Genomic DNA, 13538 nt, shown 5'->3' on the forward strand with positions numbered 1-13538 from the left:
CTTTCACTAATGGCCACCTTTCCTTCCCTGCATTTCTAATCACATATATATTTATCTATTACATGGAAACAATGTACACCAGCCCTTTAGGTAAGTGTCTCACCAGAAACACGCCTACAGTTTTATACGTGTGGGGTTGTCATATATGTAGACTGATATTTTTAAAAGTCAGGATAATGTTATTAAAAATTGTGTTAGTGATTATGATTAAATAGCCCCAAATAATGCAAAATGTAGACTGCACACCAACCTCACCAGCGAGTTAGGTGCAAACATTATAGATGGAATACTGGCGAGTCGAGCTCACTCATGTGTCAGAATCATAATGTGCTCTGAATCAGGTACTCGTGGCAACAGCATTTAAATATCAAGAAATCAACCAACAAAACCCGTTACAACTACAAAATAACAGAAAATCCTTATGATTACATCACAAGACCCAGAAAACGTACCTGGTAAAGCTTATCAGCAACTTCTAATAAAATTTCTGGGTAAGATGAGAGCGAAAACCTGCTTAAATATGATAAAAATCATTTACCAGAAGCCATCTAGAAGTGAAACCCATTCTCAATGGCGAACAGTGAAACCATTTCAATTATAGTCAGGCCAGAGTCCTCAGCATCACTATTCATATTTAATGTGTTCTTGGAGATAGCAGGAAATGCAATACACAAGCAAACTAAGAGATGGGGAGAGGAGCTAGAAAAATGGAAGAAAAAGGTCTCTCTTTTCCTGGTAACATGATTCTATCCCTAGAAAATCTAAAAGATGTTAGTTTAAACAAGCTGCAATTAATAAGAAAAAAATTTCCATATGGCTGAATACAAGAAATACATAAATAAATCAATAGCTCTCTCTTCATGAACATAAGTACCTAGAAGTGTGAAAAGTCCATTCACTGTATGAACAAAAACTATAGAGTCCTATATTAAATCTAAGAACAGTGTAAGATTTAAAGCAAACTATAAGATCTTTTTGAATATTTGAACAAATATAAGGGTATAATATAATCTTAGATAAGATAAAATTAAATATGCTAAATCTCTTAAAATTGATATCAGACTTTAATACAATCCTAATTAGAACTATGGAAGAAATTTAATGTTAAACATTTGATAAAATATCTTAATTGCCATGCACAAGAGTAAACACCTGAATGAAGCCATAAAAACTTTTAAACGTATGGTAACGTGTACTCGTTTGCCTGATTCAAAACACACAAGAAAGAATTGCACTCAGCTCAGGAACAGTAACAGCTAACACTTTTGAGTATTTGTGATGCACCAGGCATTGGAATGACTTCATTGAATTTTCACATCCACCATGAGGCACAGATATTATCTCCATTTTACAGAGGCACAGAGAGGGTAAGAAATTTTCTGAATTTCACATAGTAAGTGGTATAAGCAGCATACACATCACAGACGTTTTGAATCCATGCTATAAGCTCAAAACCCTCCACGTTCGTAGGGGAATAGCGCGGAGAGGGGTGCAAGACTACAGAATTCAGATGGACGTTCCAGTGTCAGGGAGTATTTGATACATCGGGGGAATCAATGGCATAATTAGAAAACAGCACCAGGGGCGCCTGGGTGGCTCAATCGTTTAAGCGTCCATCTTTGGCTCAGGTCATGATCCCAGGGTCCTGGGATCGAGTACCGCATCAGGCTCCCCACTCAGCGGGAAGCCTGCTTCTCCTTTTCCCACTCCCCCCTCTCATGCTCTGTCTCTTTCACTCGCTCTCAAATAAATAAATAAAATCTAAAAAAAAAGAAAAGAAAAACTACGCTATCTACAAGGAGATAATGTTGGATTTCACAAATATACGAAATTAAGTTCCACTTGGAGTAAAGGTTTAATGTTAGAAAGAAAACTCATTGCTTGGTTTAGCACAAAAGAGAGAAAATTTCCAAAATACGAATTCCAGAAGCTGTAAAAAAAAGAGCCTTATTTAACTTCCATAGAAATGTCTTAAATTTTAAAAGTTAAAAGACAAAATCAATAGACAAATAGCAGACAATATTTGCAGTCCAGGGAACAAATGAAAGGCTAGTATCTACAGACTACAAAGACTTCTTCCAAACTGATCAGGAAAGGACAAAGAATCTGGTCGAAAATGGGCAGAAATATTTCAAGAATTGACCTCAGGCAAACCTGAAACCACAGCTCGCTTTGCTTGGGAGATTTATCCTGATTCAAATAGTCTTGGAGCAGATGTTCAGGAATGTGCTAGCATTGGATGTGGTTTTGCATCCATTATTTGCACCTGGTGAAAGGGTGGACCTATGCCTACAATTTACAGTCATCGGTGGCTTCGGGGCTACGATGGTCAGAAGTGCATGAAACCATTCCTAAGAATGACAATGATGGGCTTCTTAAAAGAGCATAACAAAATCCTCACTGTCTCAGCTTATCACTAGCAGCTGACCCTTTGTCAAGGAATGTGACCCATACTGATTTCTAATGGTAGAAAGTCACATTCTTTGCTGGCTTCTGTTGGTCTTATCTTTATACCAGTAACATCATGGCCGCTATTATAACAACTAGGATTATATGTGGGTATAGCCATTCATTTATTCAGCAAACATTTACGGAGCATCTCTTATGTGCCAGTCCCTGTTAGGCACTGGGAATACAGGTATAACAAAACAGACTACACTTCTCTTCTTGACGTTTGGTCCTGGCCATGGGAATATAAGATGATCAGAATTATCCTCCTAAAATAAACAACCTTAAAGCAGGACAACATAGGAGGGAAACAACAATTTTCATACTTTGGACAATAGGCAGTTCACAGCTGTGATCCCTGAGAGAAGGAAAACAAATTAAATGAGCTCAGCCATCACCTGAGCATTCTGCATAAAGGTTATTGCTGGACTTCACCAAGAGGAAAAACTCAAGGCTTCCATCTTTTTTTTTTTTTTTAAGATTTTATTCATTTATTTGACACAGAGAGAGAGAGAACAAGTAGGCAGAGAGGCAGGCAGAGGGAGAGGGAGAAGCCGGCTTCCCGCTGAGCGGGGAGCCCAATGTAGGGCTCAATCCCAGGATCCCGGGATCATGACCTGAGCTGAAGGCAGCGGCTTAACCGACTGAGCCACCCAGGTGCTCCTCAAGGCTTCCATCTTGCTGAGTCAAGAAGACAGACCAGAGTTTGGGCGGGGGGGGGGGGGAGAAAATGGCTACAGTTTATATGACAGAGCCCAAGAAGGGGAAGCTACCCAGAGAATGTTCAAAAAATCTGCATAGTGTTCCCTTTGAGACTTGGGTTGATTATTGATCCTTATACATAAGGAGTGAAACACTACAAGTCAGGATAAAATAAAGTTTCAAGTGAAGAACGATCATCAGACCTATAAGGTGAAAAATTCCCAGAGTTCATGCACTGCCAACAATCATTTCAGTTTCTCCAAGCAACAAGACATTAACACTCTGGAAGAGCAACCCCTTAGGGGCAAAGGACAGTTAGCCCTAAAATGATGGCTATTATAGAACAACCTTTAAAACATCTTAAAGACACACTTTGAAAGAATGGAGTTAATCCCCACATAATTAACTGCCTGTCATAAAAAGTCCAGCATTCTTTGGAGAAACATGAAAAATCCAAGAGAAAATTAAAAATATCTCATGTTCATTTTTTAAAATATTACTGTATAAACAAAGAAGCAGGAAATGTGACCTATAATAAGGAGAAAAATTAGTCAATAGAAACAGACCCACAAATAAAGAGATAATAGAGTTAGTAGAAAAGCATATTAAAACTGCCATGACAAATGTGTTCCAGATGCTCAAAGATATAAAGAAAATCATGAGCATTATGATAATAAAAATTAAAGATTATAAAATACCCTAATAAAATTTCTAGAGATTAAAAATGAAATATAAAAATTTTAAAAAATCTCTAGATTAACAACAGACTGGACACTACAGGGAAGCCAAGGGAGAAACCCTGAACTTTAACTGAAAGCAATAGACAGTTTCCAAAAAGGGTACCTGGGTGGCTCAGTTGATTAAGCGTCTGCCTTTGGCTCAGGTCATGATCCCAGGGTCCTGGGATCGAGTTCTGCACCGGGCTCCCTACTCAGTGCAGAGCCTGCTTCTCCCTCTTCCCTCACCTTGCTTGTGCTCTCTCTCTCTCTCAAATAAATAAATAAAATCTTTTTTAAAAAAGTCTCCAAAATGAGGAACTGATAGGCGAAAAAGTATTTAAACAAAATTTGTACTGCGCCTCAGTGACTTGTTAGACAACACAAAATGGGCAAATACAGCTGTTACCAAAGCCGTAGAAAGAGAAGACAAGAGAAACTTTTGAAGAATAATGACTGAACTTTTTAAATTTGATACCAGAACTCAATAAATCTCAAGCATAATAGATATAAATAAAACCACACCAAAGCATAGGATAATCAGGTTACTGAACACTAGTGAAAAGGAGAACATTTTCATGGCAGCTAAGAAAAGAGACATATTATGTACAGAAAAACAAAGAACAGTGACAGCACACTCCTTACCAGACATTTTGCAAGTCAGGGGACAGTGGAATGGCACCTTTAAAGCCCTGGGAAAAAAATAAAAGTGTCAATGTAGAATTCTACATGCAACAAAAATATCTTTCAACACTAAAGATAAAGAAACTGGAAACAAAATCTGAGCATGTTCATTGGCCACACACTAGCACTATGAGAAATTGAAAGGAAGTTCTTTGAAGTAAGAAAGATTATACCAGCTGAAAATTTGGATCTACATAATGGAAGGAGGAATGCCAGGAATGGTACATATGGTCAACATGTAGCTAAGCTTTTGGTGGAAACTTAAAGAAAATGAATTAACTAGTCCTGAAAAAACACATCTGTCTTTTTATAAAAGGGTCCATTAAATAATGTGGTGAAACTAGCCAGCTCCTTTTAATGTAAACTTATATAAGACTTCTAATTCTTTTTTCCAGTGCTACATGTTGACTAAGACACAAACATACACACATAAAATCTTTGGAATGTGTTAGGATTCTCTTGAGCAGGACACACAGGAGGAGCAATCTGATACAATATGGGGTGGGAGGTAACTACAATATAAAGAAAAGGTTTTCTATATCATTATGTCCGTAAGTTCCCCCTATTACTCCTAGAGGATTCAAAGGTTAGTTTTAAAAAGGAAGACCCAATTATAAGCCTTCTATGATATGTACTTTCAATATAAAGACATAGGTTAAAATTAAATGGATATAAAAAGATACTCTCTCCAAACACTACCTAAAGGAAAGCTGGAATGGTTATATTAATATCAAAGTAGACTACAGAAGAGCCCTTATTACCAGAAATAAAAATAAATATTTCATAATGAGAAAGGAGTCAGTTCTTCAAGAAGGCATAAGAATCCTGAAGGCGGGGCACGTGATGTGATGAGCACCGGGTGTTATGCGCAACTGATGAATTACTGAACTCCACATCTGAAACTCATGATGTATGATACGTTAGCTAATTGAACTTAAATAAAAAATTTCTTTAAAAATTAAAAAAAAATTCTGAAGGTCTATGTCACCAGCGATAGAGCTATAAGATTTAAAGCGATAACTGGTTGAACCCAAACCAAAAATGGACAAATCTACAATTAAAGTTGGAGATTCCAACAGTCCTCTCTGAATACTTGATAGAACATGTAGGAAAAAAGACCAGTGCAGACAGCAAAGTGTTGAAAACACTGTTAGCCAACGACCTGCCTGACATCTGTAGATCATACCACTCACTAATAGCAAGGAGCACATGCATTATGCGTGCACATGGAATATTCACCAAAACTGATAAAGTCTGGGCCACTAAACAAGTCTCAACATATCTCAAATGCTGAAAATTATACAAAAGATAGGCTCCAACAAATACATAATTAAACTAGAAATGAACAACAGAAAAATATCTGGAGTGTAGACTGATGATTAAAGATTAAACAACCTGTTTTTAAGGGACAAATCGGCCAAAGAAGAAATCAGATGGAAATTAGGTAATATTGTGAAATGAAGGAAAATTAGGATTGTATAATATCAAAATTTATGGTGTGCAGGTAGGCAGCACTTACAGGGAAATGTATAGCTTTAAGTGCTCATATTATTAGATTTAAGCTTTCACCTTAAGAAACTAGAAGAAAAAAGAGAAATTAAACATAATTACACAGAAGAAAGGCAATAAAGAGAATAAATCAATTGTATGGGAAAGAAAAAATAGTGGAAAAACAAAAAAGGACAACACCAAAGCTGGTTTTTGGAAAAGAGCAATAAAATTGATCAAGAACAAAGATAAAGGACAAAAAATCAATAATAGGAACAGAGGAAGGTCCATCAGTACAGGTTTGGAAAAAATAATGGAAAATAGGGGCACCTGGGTGGCTCAGTCCGTTAAGCGACTGCCTTCGGCTCAGGTCATGATCCTGGAGTCCTGGGATCAAGTCCCGCATCGGGCTCCCGGCTCGGCGGGGAGTCTGCTTCTCCCTCTGACCCTCCCCCCTCTCATGAGCTCTCTCTCTCTCTCATTCTGTCTCAAATAAATAAATAAAATCTTTAAAAAAAAATAAAAATAATGGAAAATATTAGTAATAGCCTTATATCAATAAATTTGACAATGAAATGAAAATAAATGGAACGAAATGAAAAAGTCCTTGAAAGATAACAAATTATCACAGTTCACGGAAAATGAAATAGGTAGCCTCAATAGTCCTACATCAATATAAAAAATTGAATTAATAGGCAAAAAGCTCCACATCTGGAAAACTCAAGGTGCAAATGACTTCACGGGTGAATTCAGTGTTTAAGAAAAACATTACATCAGTTCTGTGCAAACTTACAAAACAAACACTTCCCAAGTAATTTATTAGGTTAGCACTGCCCCCAAATAACCAGACGAGGTTATTAGCAGAAAAGAAAACCACAGACTAATTTCCCGCATGAACACAGGTACAAAAAACATCCACAAAATAGCAAATCCAGTCCAGCAATATATAAAAGGCTAATACATCATGGCCAAATAGAGTTTATCCAAGGAATGCAAGTTTGCTTCAACATTTGAACATCAAACAATGTAATTTACCATTTCGACAGACTAAAAAGAGCAAAACAACATAATCATCTCAGTAAATACAGAAAAAGCATTTGAGATTATTCAACACTCATTATAAAACTCAACATCCATTATAAAAATTCTGAGCAAACTGGAAATAGACAGGAACGTCTTCACTTGATAACAGACATCTGCAAAAGCACCTTCCACTAATCCACCAAACAGTGAGGAGTGAACGCCTTCTCCCTCAGATCGGGGGAAAGGTGAGGTGCCCACCCTCGTGACTTCTGCTGCGCATCATCCTGGCGGTTCTCTAGAGTGTAATTAGGCCATAAAAAGAAGCAGTAACGCATCCAGTTAGGAAAGGAAGAAAAAGAACTCTTTAGTCAGAGAAAATATGATTACATAGAAAATTCTAAAGAATCTACAAAAAAATTGCTAGAACAATTAATGAAATTTAGCAGGGTTGCAGAGCATAAGGTTCGGGGTACCAAGATTAATTCTATTTCTGTCTGTTACAATAAACAATTGAATATTGAGACATGTATATTTTATATATACAAAACATCAGTAATACCAAATACTTTGGGATACATTTAACAAAATATGGGCAAGAGCTATACCCTGGAAACTACAAAGCATCGCTGAGAGAAATTAAAGATTTCTTTTAAAATCTCTCCTATCAAGGAGCTTACATTCTAGTGAAGAGGACGAGCACTAGATAAATAAGTTAAATGTACGTTATTGTAATATGATTAAGCCTAGGAAAATAAGGGAAGAGGGTAAGGAAACGTCAGAGGCAGACTACTGAAATTTCTAGATGTCATGGCCACTGAAGAGAGGCAAGGCCTCACTTAGGAGGCTTTTGAGAAGAAAGCTGACAGGTGACCATCTAGAGCATTTCAGGCAGGAGCAAGACCATCATAAGGACCACGAGGCCAGCATGTACCCGGCTTGCTCTGGGAAGATGTGGACAGCAGTGTGGCTGGGGTGAGGGGGCCAAGGGGCCATACTTGGAGATGGGGACCAAGAGTTGATGGGGACTAGGCAGCAGGCCCACTGCTCAGTGGGAACTTTGACATTCAGTCCATGTGTGATGGAAGCTGAGGGGGTGTGAGTGGGGGGGCGGGGTGATGATTCCTGTACAGAGAGGGCTCTGACCCAAGGGGCTAGAATAGACTGCAGGGGGCAAAGTCAGAGCCTGGGAGACAGCTGGAAGCTCACTGCAATGGCCCAAGAAGAAGGACCCATGCTTAGACCAGGAGGAGCGGGGGGGTGGGGACTGTTCTGAATAGACTTTGATGGAAGACCCCCAGCAGTTTCTGCTTGGCTAGATGTCAGGTGTGTGAGACAGAAGAGAAAGGAGAACCAGGAGCTTGACCAGAGCAGCTGAGTGGGTGGGGTTGCCGTGTTGGAGATGAGGAGGACTGTCCCTGGGGCTGGAGGGAGAGGGGATAGGATGTGAGAGGCTCTGTTTTATCCCTGTTACAGTGAGACACCCACCTGACATTCAGGTGGAGACGCCAGGGAGGCAGTGGAGCCTAAGCTCAGGGTCAGGTCCAACCGGATTCGGTGGGGTGGGGGGTGAGGTCTGGGACACGTGGCAGTTGAAATCCTCAGCAGGTACCTGGTTTTCACAGCCACGAGGCTGGATGGTATCACCTACGATGTGATTTCTGATCGAAAAGCAAAGAAGCCCAATTATTAATGTTGGTTAGTCCAGCATTCAGAGGTCAGGGAAAAGAAGGGAGCCAGCAGAGGTGCAGGAAGAGAAACCTCAGGGAAGAGTGAGGAGAAAACCAGGTGTGCATCCTGGAAGCCAAGTGGACACAGGGTTTTGAGGAGGAGAAGGTGATCGGTGTGCCAAGAGGAGAGCTGAGAAATCATCACGGCATGAAGCACATTAGGGTCTGGTAACATTGAGAAGAGGAGTTTGGGTTGAGTGGGGATGAAAACATGGTAGGAGTGAACTTCAGAAAAACATAGGAGAAAACTCAGAGCATAGCAAGTACCTTCAAGGAGATAGGATACAGTTTTCTGAAGATAAAATCCACATTGCCCAAAACATACCCAGTGATGATCGAATGTACCCGTCACGGGGAAGTATTAACTGAGCTCTCAGTGAGGCACCAGCGTCCATGCATCAGAAGGTCAAAGCCCAGAATACAGATCAGTGCTTCCTGCTGCCCGAGAAGGGAGAAAGTATGCATTCATTCATCAGTAGTGAGAGTGTTAATTCCAAAAACATTTTTTAACTTTTTTTAAAAGATTTTATTTATTTATTTGACAGAGAGAGACACAGCAAGAGAGAGAGCACAAGCAGGGGGAGTGGGAGAGGGAGAAGCAGGCTTCCCGCTGAGCAGGGAGCCCGATGTGGGGCTTGATCCCAGGACCCCGGGGTCATGACCTGAGCCAAAGGCAGATGCTTAACTAGTGAGCCACCCAGGCGCCCATCCAAAAACATTTTTGAAAAGCAATTTGACAATATCTATTTGCATTTTTTAAAAAACTTGAAAATCATCAATCCTACCCTTAGATATCTGTCCCATAAAAAATTGTTAAAAGCTCACACCCACCAGTAAAGAAACATGGAGGAGGATTTTATTACAACGTTGCGTATCATGACCACCCTGGACACACAGGACAGCCCATCCTCATCACTCAACAGCTTCTGTGTTTGCGGGCTCGCCAGTGTGCTAAAATGTGTTTGTGGCATCCAGACGAACGTTCCCAGGGCTTTTGCAGTCATTCCCAGGCGTGTGTATAGTGGCAAAAACATTGGAGTTCCCGAGCTCACACTGTGAACAAGTGTTTTTTAGTGGGTGTGGCCTAGGGAGTGCCATGTTTTCCACGTTTTTGTGGTTTTTTCTTGGAGATCATGTTGTTTGGAATGGTCCCCGAGGATAGTGCCGAAGTGCCGGGTAATGATCCGAAATGCAAGAAGGCTGTGACGTGTCTTACGGAGGAAACCCGCGTTAGGTGAGCTGCGTCCAGGCACGAGTTACACTGCCGTCCCTTTGAGTTCCGTGTGAATGCATCGGCAGCACGTGTTCAATAAGATGCCTTTAAACAGAAGCACGCGTAGGACAGGGTTATGTGTTGACTGGTTGACAAGAGGATTGTGACCAGAGCCTCGCTGAAACCTAGCCCTGCATTTCCCCTAGGAAATGCTTCAGTATTCTCTAACTCGGGGTTTGTGGACACTTCCCAGAACGTAACTCCTATGAATAGCAAGAGTCTTCTGGAACTACCCTTTAGTAAGGACTGAGTGTGTAAATCAAGGTATATCCACACCACAGAATACTATGCAAGCTCTAAAGATCAGCAATCCAGGCTAAACCGATTGTTGCAGGGAAAACCCAAGTGAGAGATGGGTGAGCTGCAATGTCACTTTTCGCTGTGGTTACACATCCGTATGTTTGCACGTGGCCATAGGATTGTCAGTAGGGTGGCCCGCACCAGGCTGATGGAGAGGGCTCTTCCAAGTGGGTGTTGGGGGTCTGCCCATCAGGGTGAGCGCAGCCAAGGAGGTGGGGGAAATTAAAGGGAGACAGGATTTTTGATGATGTCGTTTATGTAAAAATGCCTGTGTCCCATGAAGACATTTGAAGGAAGACGCACCGTTAGTTGTCTGCACACTGACCAAATTGTGGGTCGGTGTCTATGATGGCTTAAAAGCGAGGTAGAAGATAACGTGTAGAATGTGATTCTCTTTTAGGAACCAGTCTGCTTAATGTAAGCTTTTAAGCGTACGAATAAGCAAGTGAACCGTGTTTAAAGATACAGAGAGGGGGCGCCTGGGTGGCTCAGTCGTTAAGCGTCTGCCTTCGGCTCAGGTCGTGATCCCAGGGTCCTGGGATCGAGCCCCACATCAGGCTCCCTGCTCAGAGGGAAGTCCACTTCTCCCTCTCCCACTCCCCCTGCTTGTGTTCCCTCTCTCTCTGTGTCTCTCTCTGTCAAATAAATAAATAAAATCTTTAAAAATAAAATAAAAAATAAAGATACAGAGAGGATGGGAGTCTTGTGGGGAAGGGATTACTGGTTTTCATCTTTACTTCCATTGATTTGTTTCCATAGATACCATAAGTATTGCTTTGCTGCAACTTGAAAAAAAAAAAACAACGAATAAAACGTGAAAAAGTATCAACTACCTGAATATTATTCGCAAAGAAAGGATATTGCCATCTTTAATACAGTTTAGCGAGTTCACTGCATACAAATTTTATTAGCAGGTTTTGAAAACGGCACCAGCAAGCACAGATTCCCTACAAGATTCTGAGCTGTGTTATTTAACGCTGTAAAATCCTTTGTTTTGTTTTTTTTCTTTTAGGAATCATTAAGAGCCATCCGATATGAAATATCTCCAGATAAGGAGTACGCTCTGTTTTCATACAATGTGGAGCCAGTGAGTACCGCTCTTTTCTATTTTAAAAAAAAAGTTTCTCTCTTTTGAGACCTTATTGAGTATTTTCCCTTGATCCTTCATTGTTAGTGATCTTGGAATCCTGAAAACAGTGGGTGAGTCCTGAATTAGTCTCTTTTTATGCCACACTGCCACCTAGGAGAGAAGACAGGTATAAAAATCCCTTTGGCAGGGGAAAAAAAAAAATCAGTCCTTTTAGGGGTAAATTCATAGGATTTTCCTGAGGGAGAGGGTGAGAAGTTGTCTTTTTATAAAGATTTATCTTACCCTTTTGTGCCATCATTTTTCTTCCCATTTTCTCAGTCATACCATAAATTTTATCCTAAGAACAAAAAGCAACGGCCAGGTTCTCCCTAAACTAGAATAAAATGTTAATTATCTCCTAGCCATTGTAGTATTCTAGAGAAGACTTGAAATATCATTTTCATTATATAAATCCCTGTTTTTAGCACTTCATCTGAGTCTCCCATAAAACTGCACCAGGATTTTCCATAAAATCTCACCCTGGGCTTTAGCAGCAGCCTAAAACTAGCTCTTTTTTTTTTCTTTTTGTCTCTTAACAGCCTCATATTTTAAAATTCATCTCGGCTCTTTAATTTTAAATGAGCTAGAAGGTGAAATTTATTTGTGTAAGTGTAGCAGATGTTCAGCTTAAAGAGATTAGCAACTTTAGAAATGTGCATTTGTGGAATTTTATTCTCCGGCAAGTAAAAGATAGAATTCCTCTGCCTTTCCAGTTCTTCTGAGACCATTTTGTCCAGAGTTTTGCGACGCTTCTGTGAGCTCTAAGGGTACCTGCATTGTCATTCCAGCCTGGATGGCTTCCTGGTGGGTTGAGAGGCTCTTGCCCCGGCAAGGGGAGGACAGGCTTGTGGCGTTCATCCCACGGGAGTAGCTGAAAGATTGGTGTACATGGAGATCCAAGTCCAATCCTAGGATTTTTAGCATTTCTTGTAAGAGTTATTTGATGACTGGATTATTTATTGGAGATTTCCATTTTTTTCCCTCGAAATGTAGATCTTTTAAAAAAAAGCACCCTATCTTCACTTTTCCATTTTCTGATTTTTTTAATATCCATTACATAAAAGTTTTCATTTTTCCCACCCACATTCTGTGGAACAGCTGGTCATCTTTATCTACTGGATTGGGGATGGCTAGTGGAGTGGGCATGGTAAAAGGCAACTTTTAGCCTTGGGATGCTACATGTCCTACGCCCACCCCTGCACTCACCTCTTTAAGCTTCAAGCGCATGGATATATGATATACATGGATCACAGAGTACTTCGGTCCTTTCATGGAAACTACCAAAAATGTAATCTCTACACTTGAATAAGAGAAAAAAACTCAGTAGATACTTGAAGGACTTTCATAGGGATGGGGTAATGGCTTTGTCCTGGGTTTCTCCGGGAAACACAACCAACACCCAAGTGAGAAAAGCATAGAAAGACAGATTTCAGGTCATCTTGCTCTAGAGCATCTTTTAACAATAGGAGCATCCCTACAATGGGAGATTCCTGCTTCTGGAAGCTGTCAGAACAAAGTCTTGTATTTGTTCTCCCAAATCTTGCAGAAGAGATTCTCCCATCTGCTCAATGGGAGCATGTGGGCTCATCAATGATTCAGTGGTTCTGTGCGTGGTAGACTTCCCCACCATTTTTCCTTGGTCTTTCCCAATGCTCCTGCAAGAGTGCCCTGGGCCCCCATTCCAAGGGATGGCTGTTTTGCTAAATGTGAGTCTTGGCCATGTAGAACACGGGTGATAAACAGGCACCTTGAAAGAACCCTTTCTCACCACGCAGCACCCGTTTGCCTTTGGAGTAGGATTGTGTTGTTTCCTCAACTGAGGAAAAATGTAAGACATTTAGAGTGGATTTAGTGAACAACAAAAATAATTCGAGTGTTGAAAATGTGTGTGCTACATAAAAAAAATCTGTGGAAATGGATACTTTAAACTTGACTCAGAGGAGCAACCCTCCCTGGTTTCAAGTAGTGAGCAGTCCCCACTGTAGGACTACGCAAGGGTTCTGCTCTGCGGGAAACGTTAGTCCTCTAATGGGGTCTCCACCAACGAC

At 40.4% G+C, this 13538-nt stretch overlaps 1 protein-coding gene across 1 annotated transcript in view; it reads left to right on the plus strand.

Annotated features, from left to right (window-relative positions):
- Positions 1-13538, plus strand: part of DPP6 (dipeptidyl peptidase like 6) — a 681409-nt gene that overhangs the window by 417834 nt on the left and 250037 nt on the right. Inside the window, exon 5 of the mRNA XM_035029860.1 lies at positions 11374-11448. Coding sequence (XP_034885751.1) covers positions 11374-11448 — 75 coding nt within the window. The remainder of the gene's footprint in view (positions 1-11373; positions 11449-13538) is intronic.

The sequence above is a fragment of the Mirounga leonina genome, unplaced genomic scaffold, assembly GCF_011800145.1.
Source record: "Mirounga leonina isolate KUSES-001 unplaced genomic scaffold, KU_Mleo_1.0 Mir_321, whole genome shotgun sequence".
Lineage (NCBI taxonomy): Eukaryota > Metazoa > Chordata > Mammalia > Carnivora > Phocidae > Mirounga > Mirounga leonina.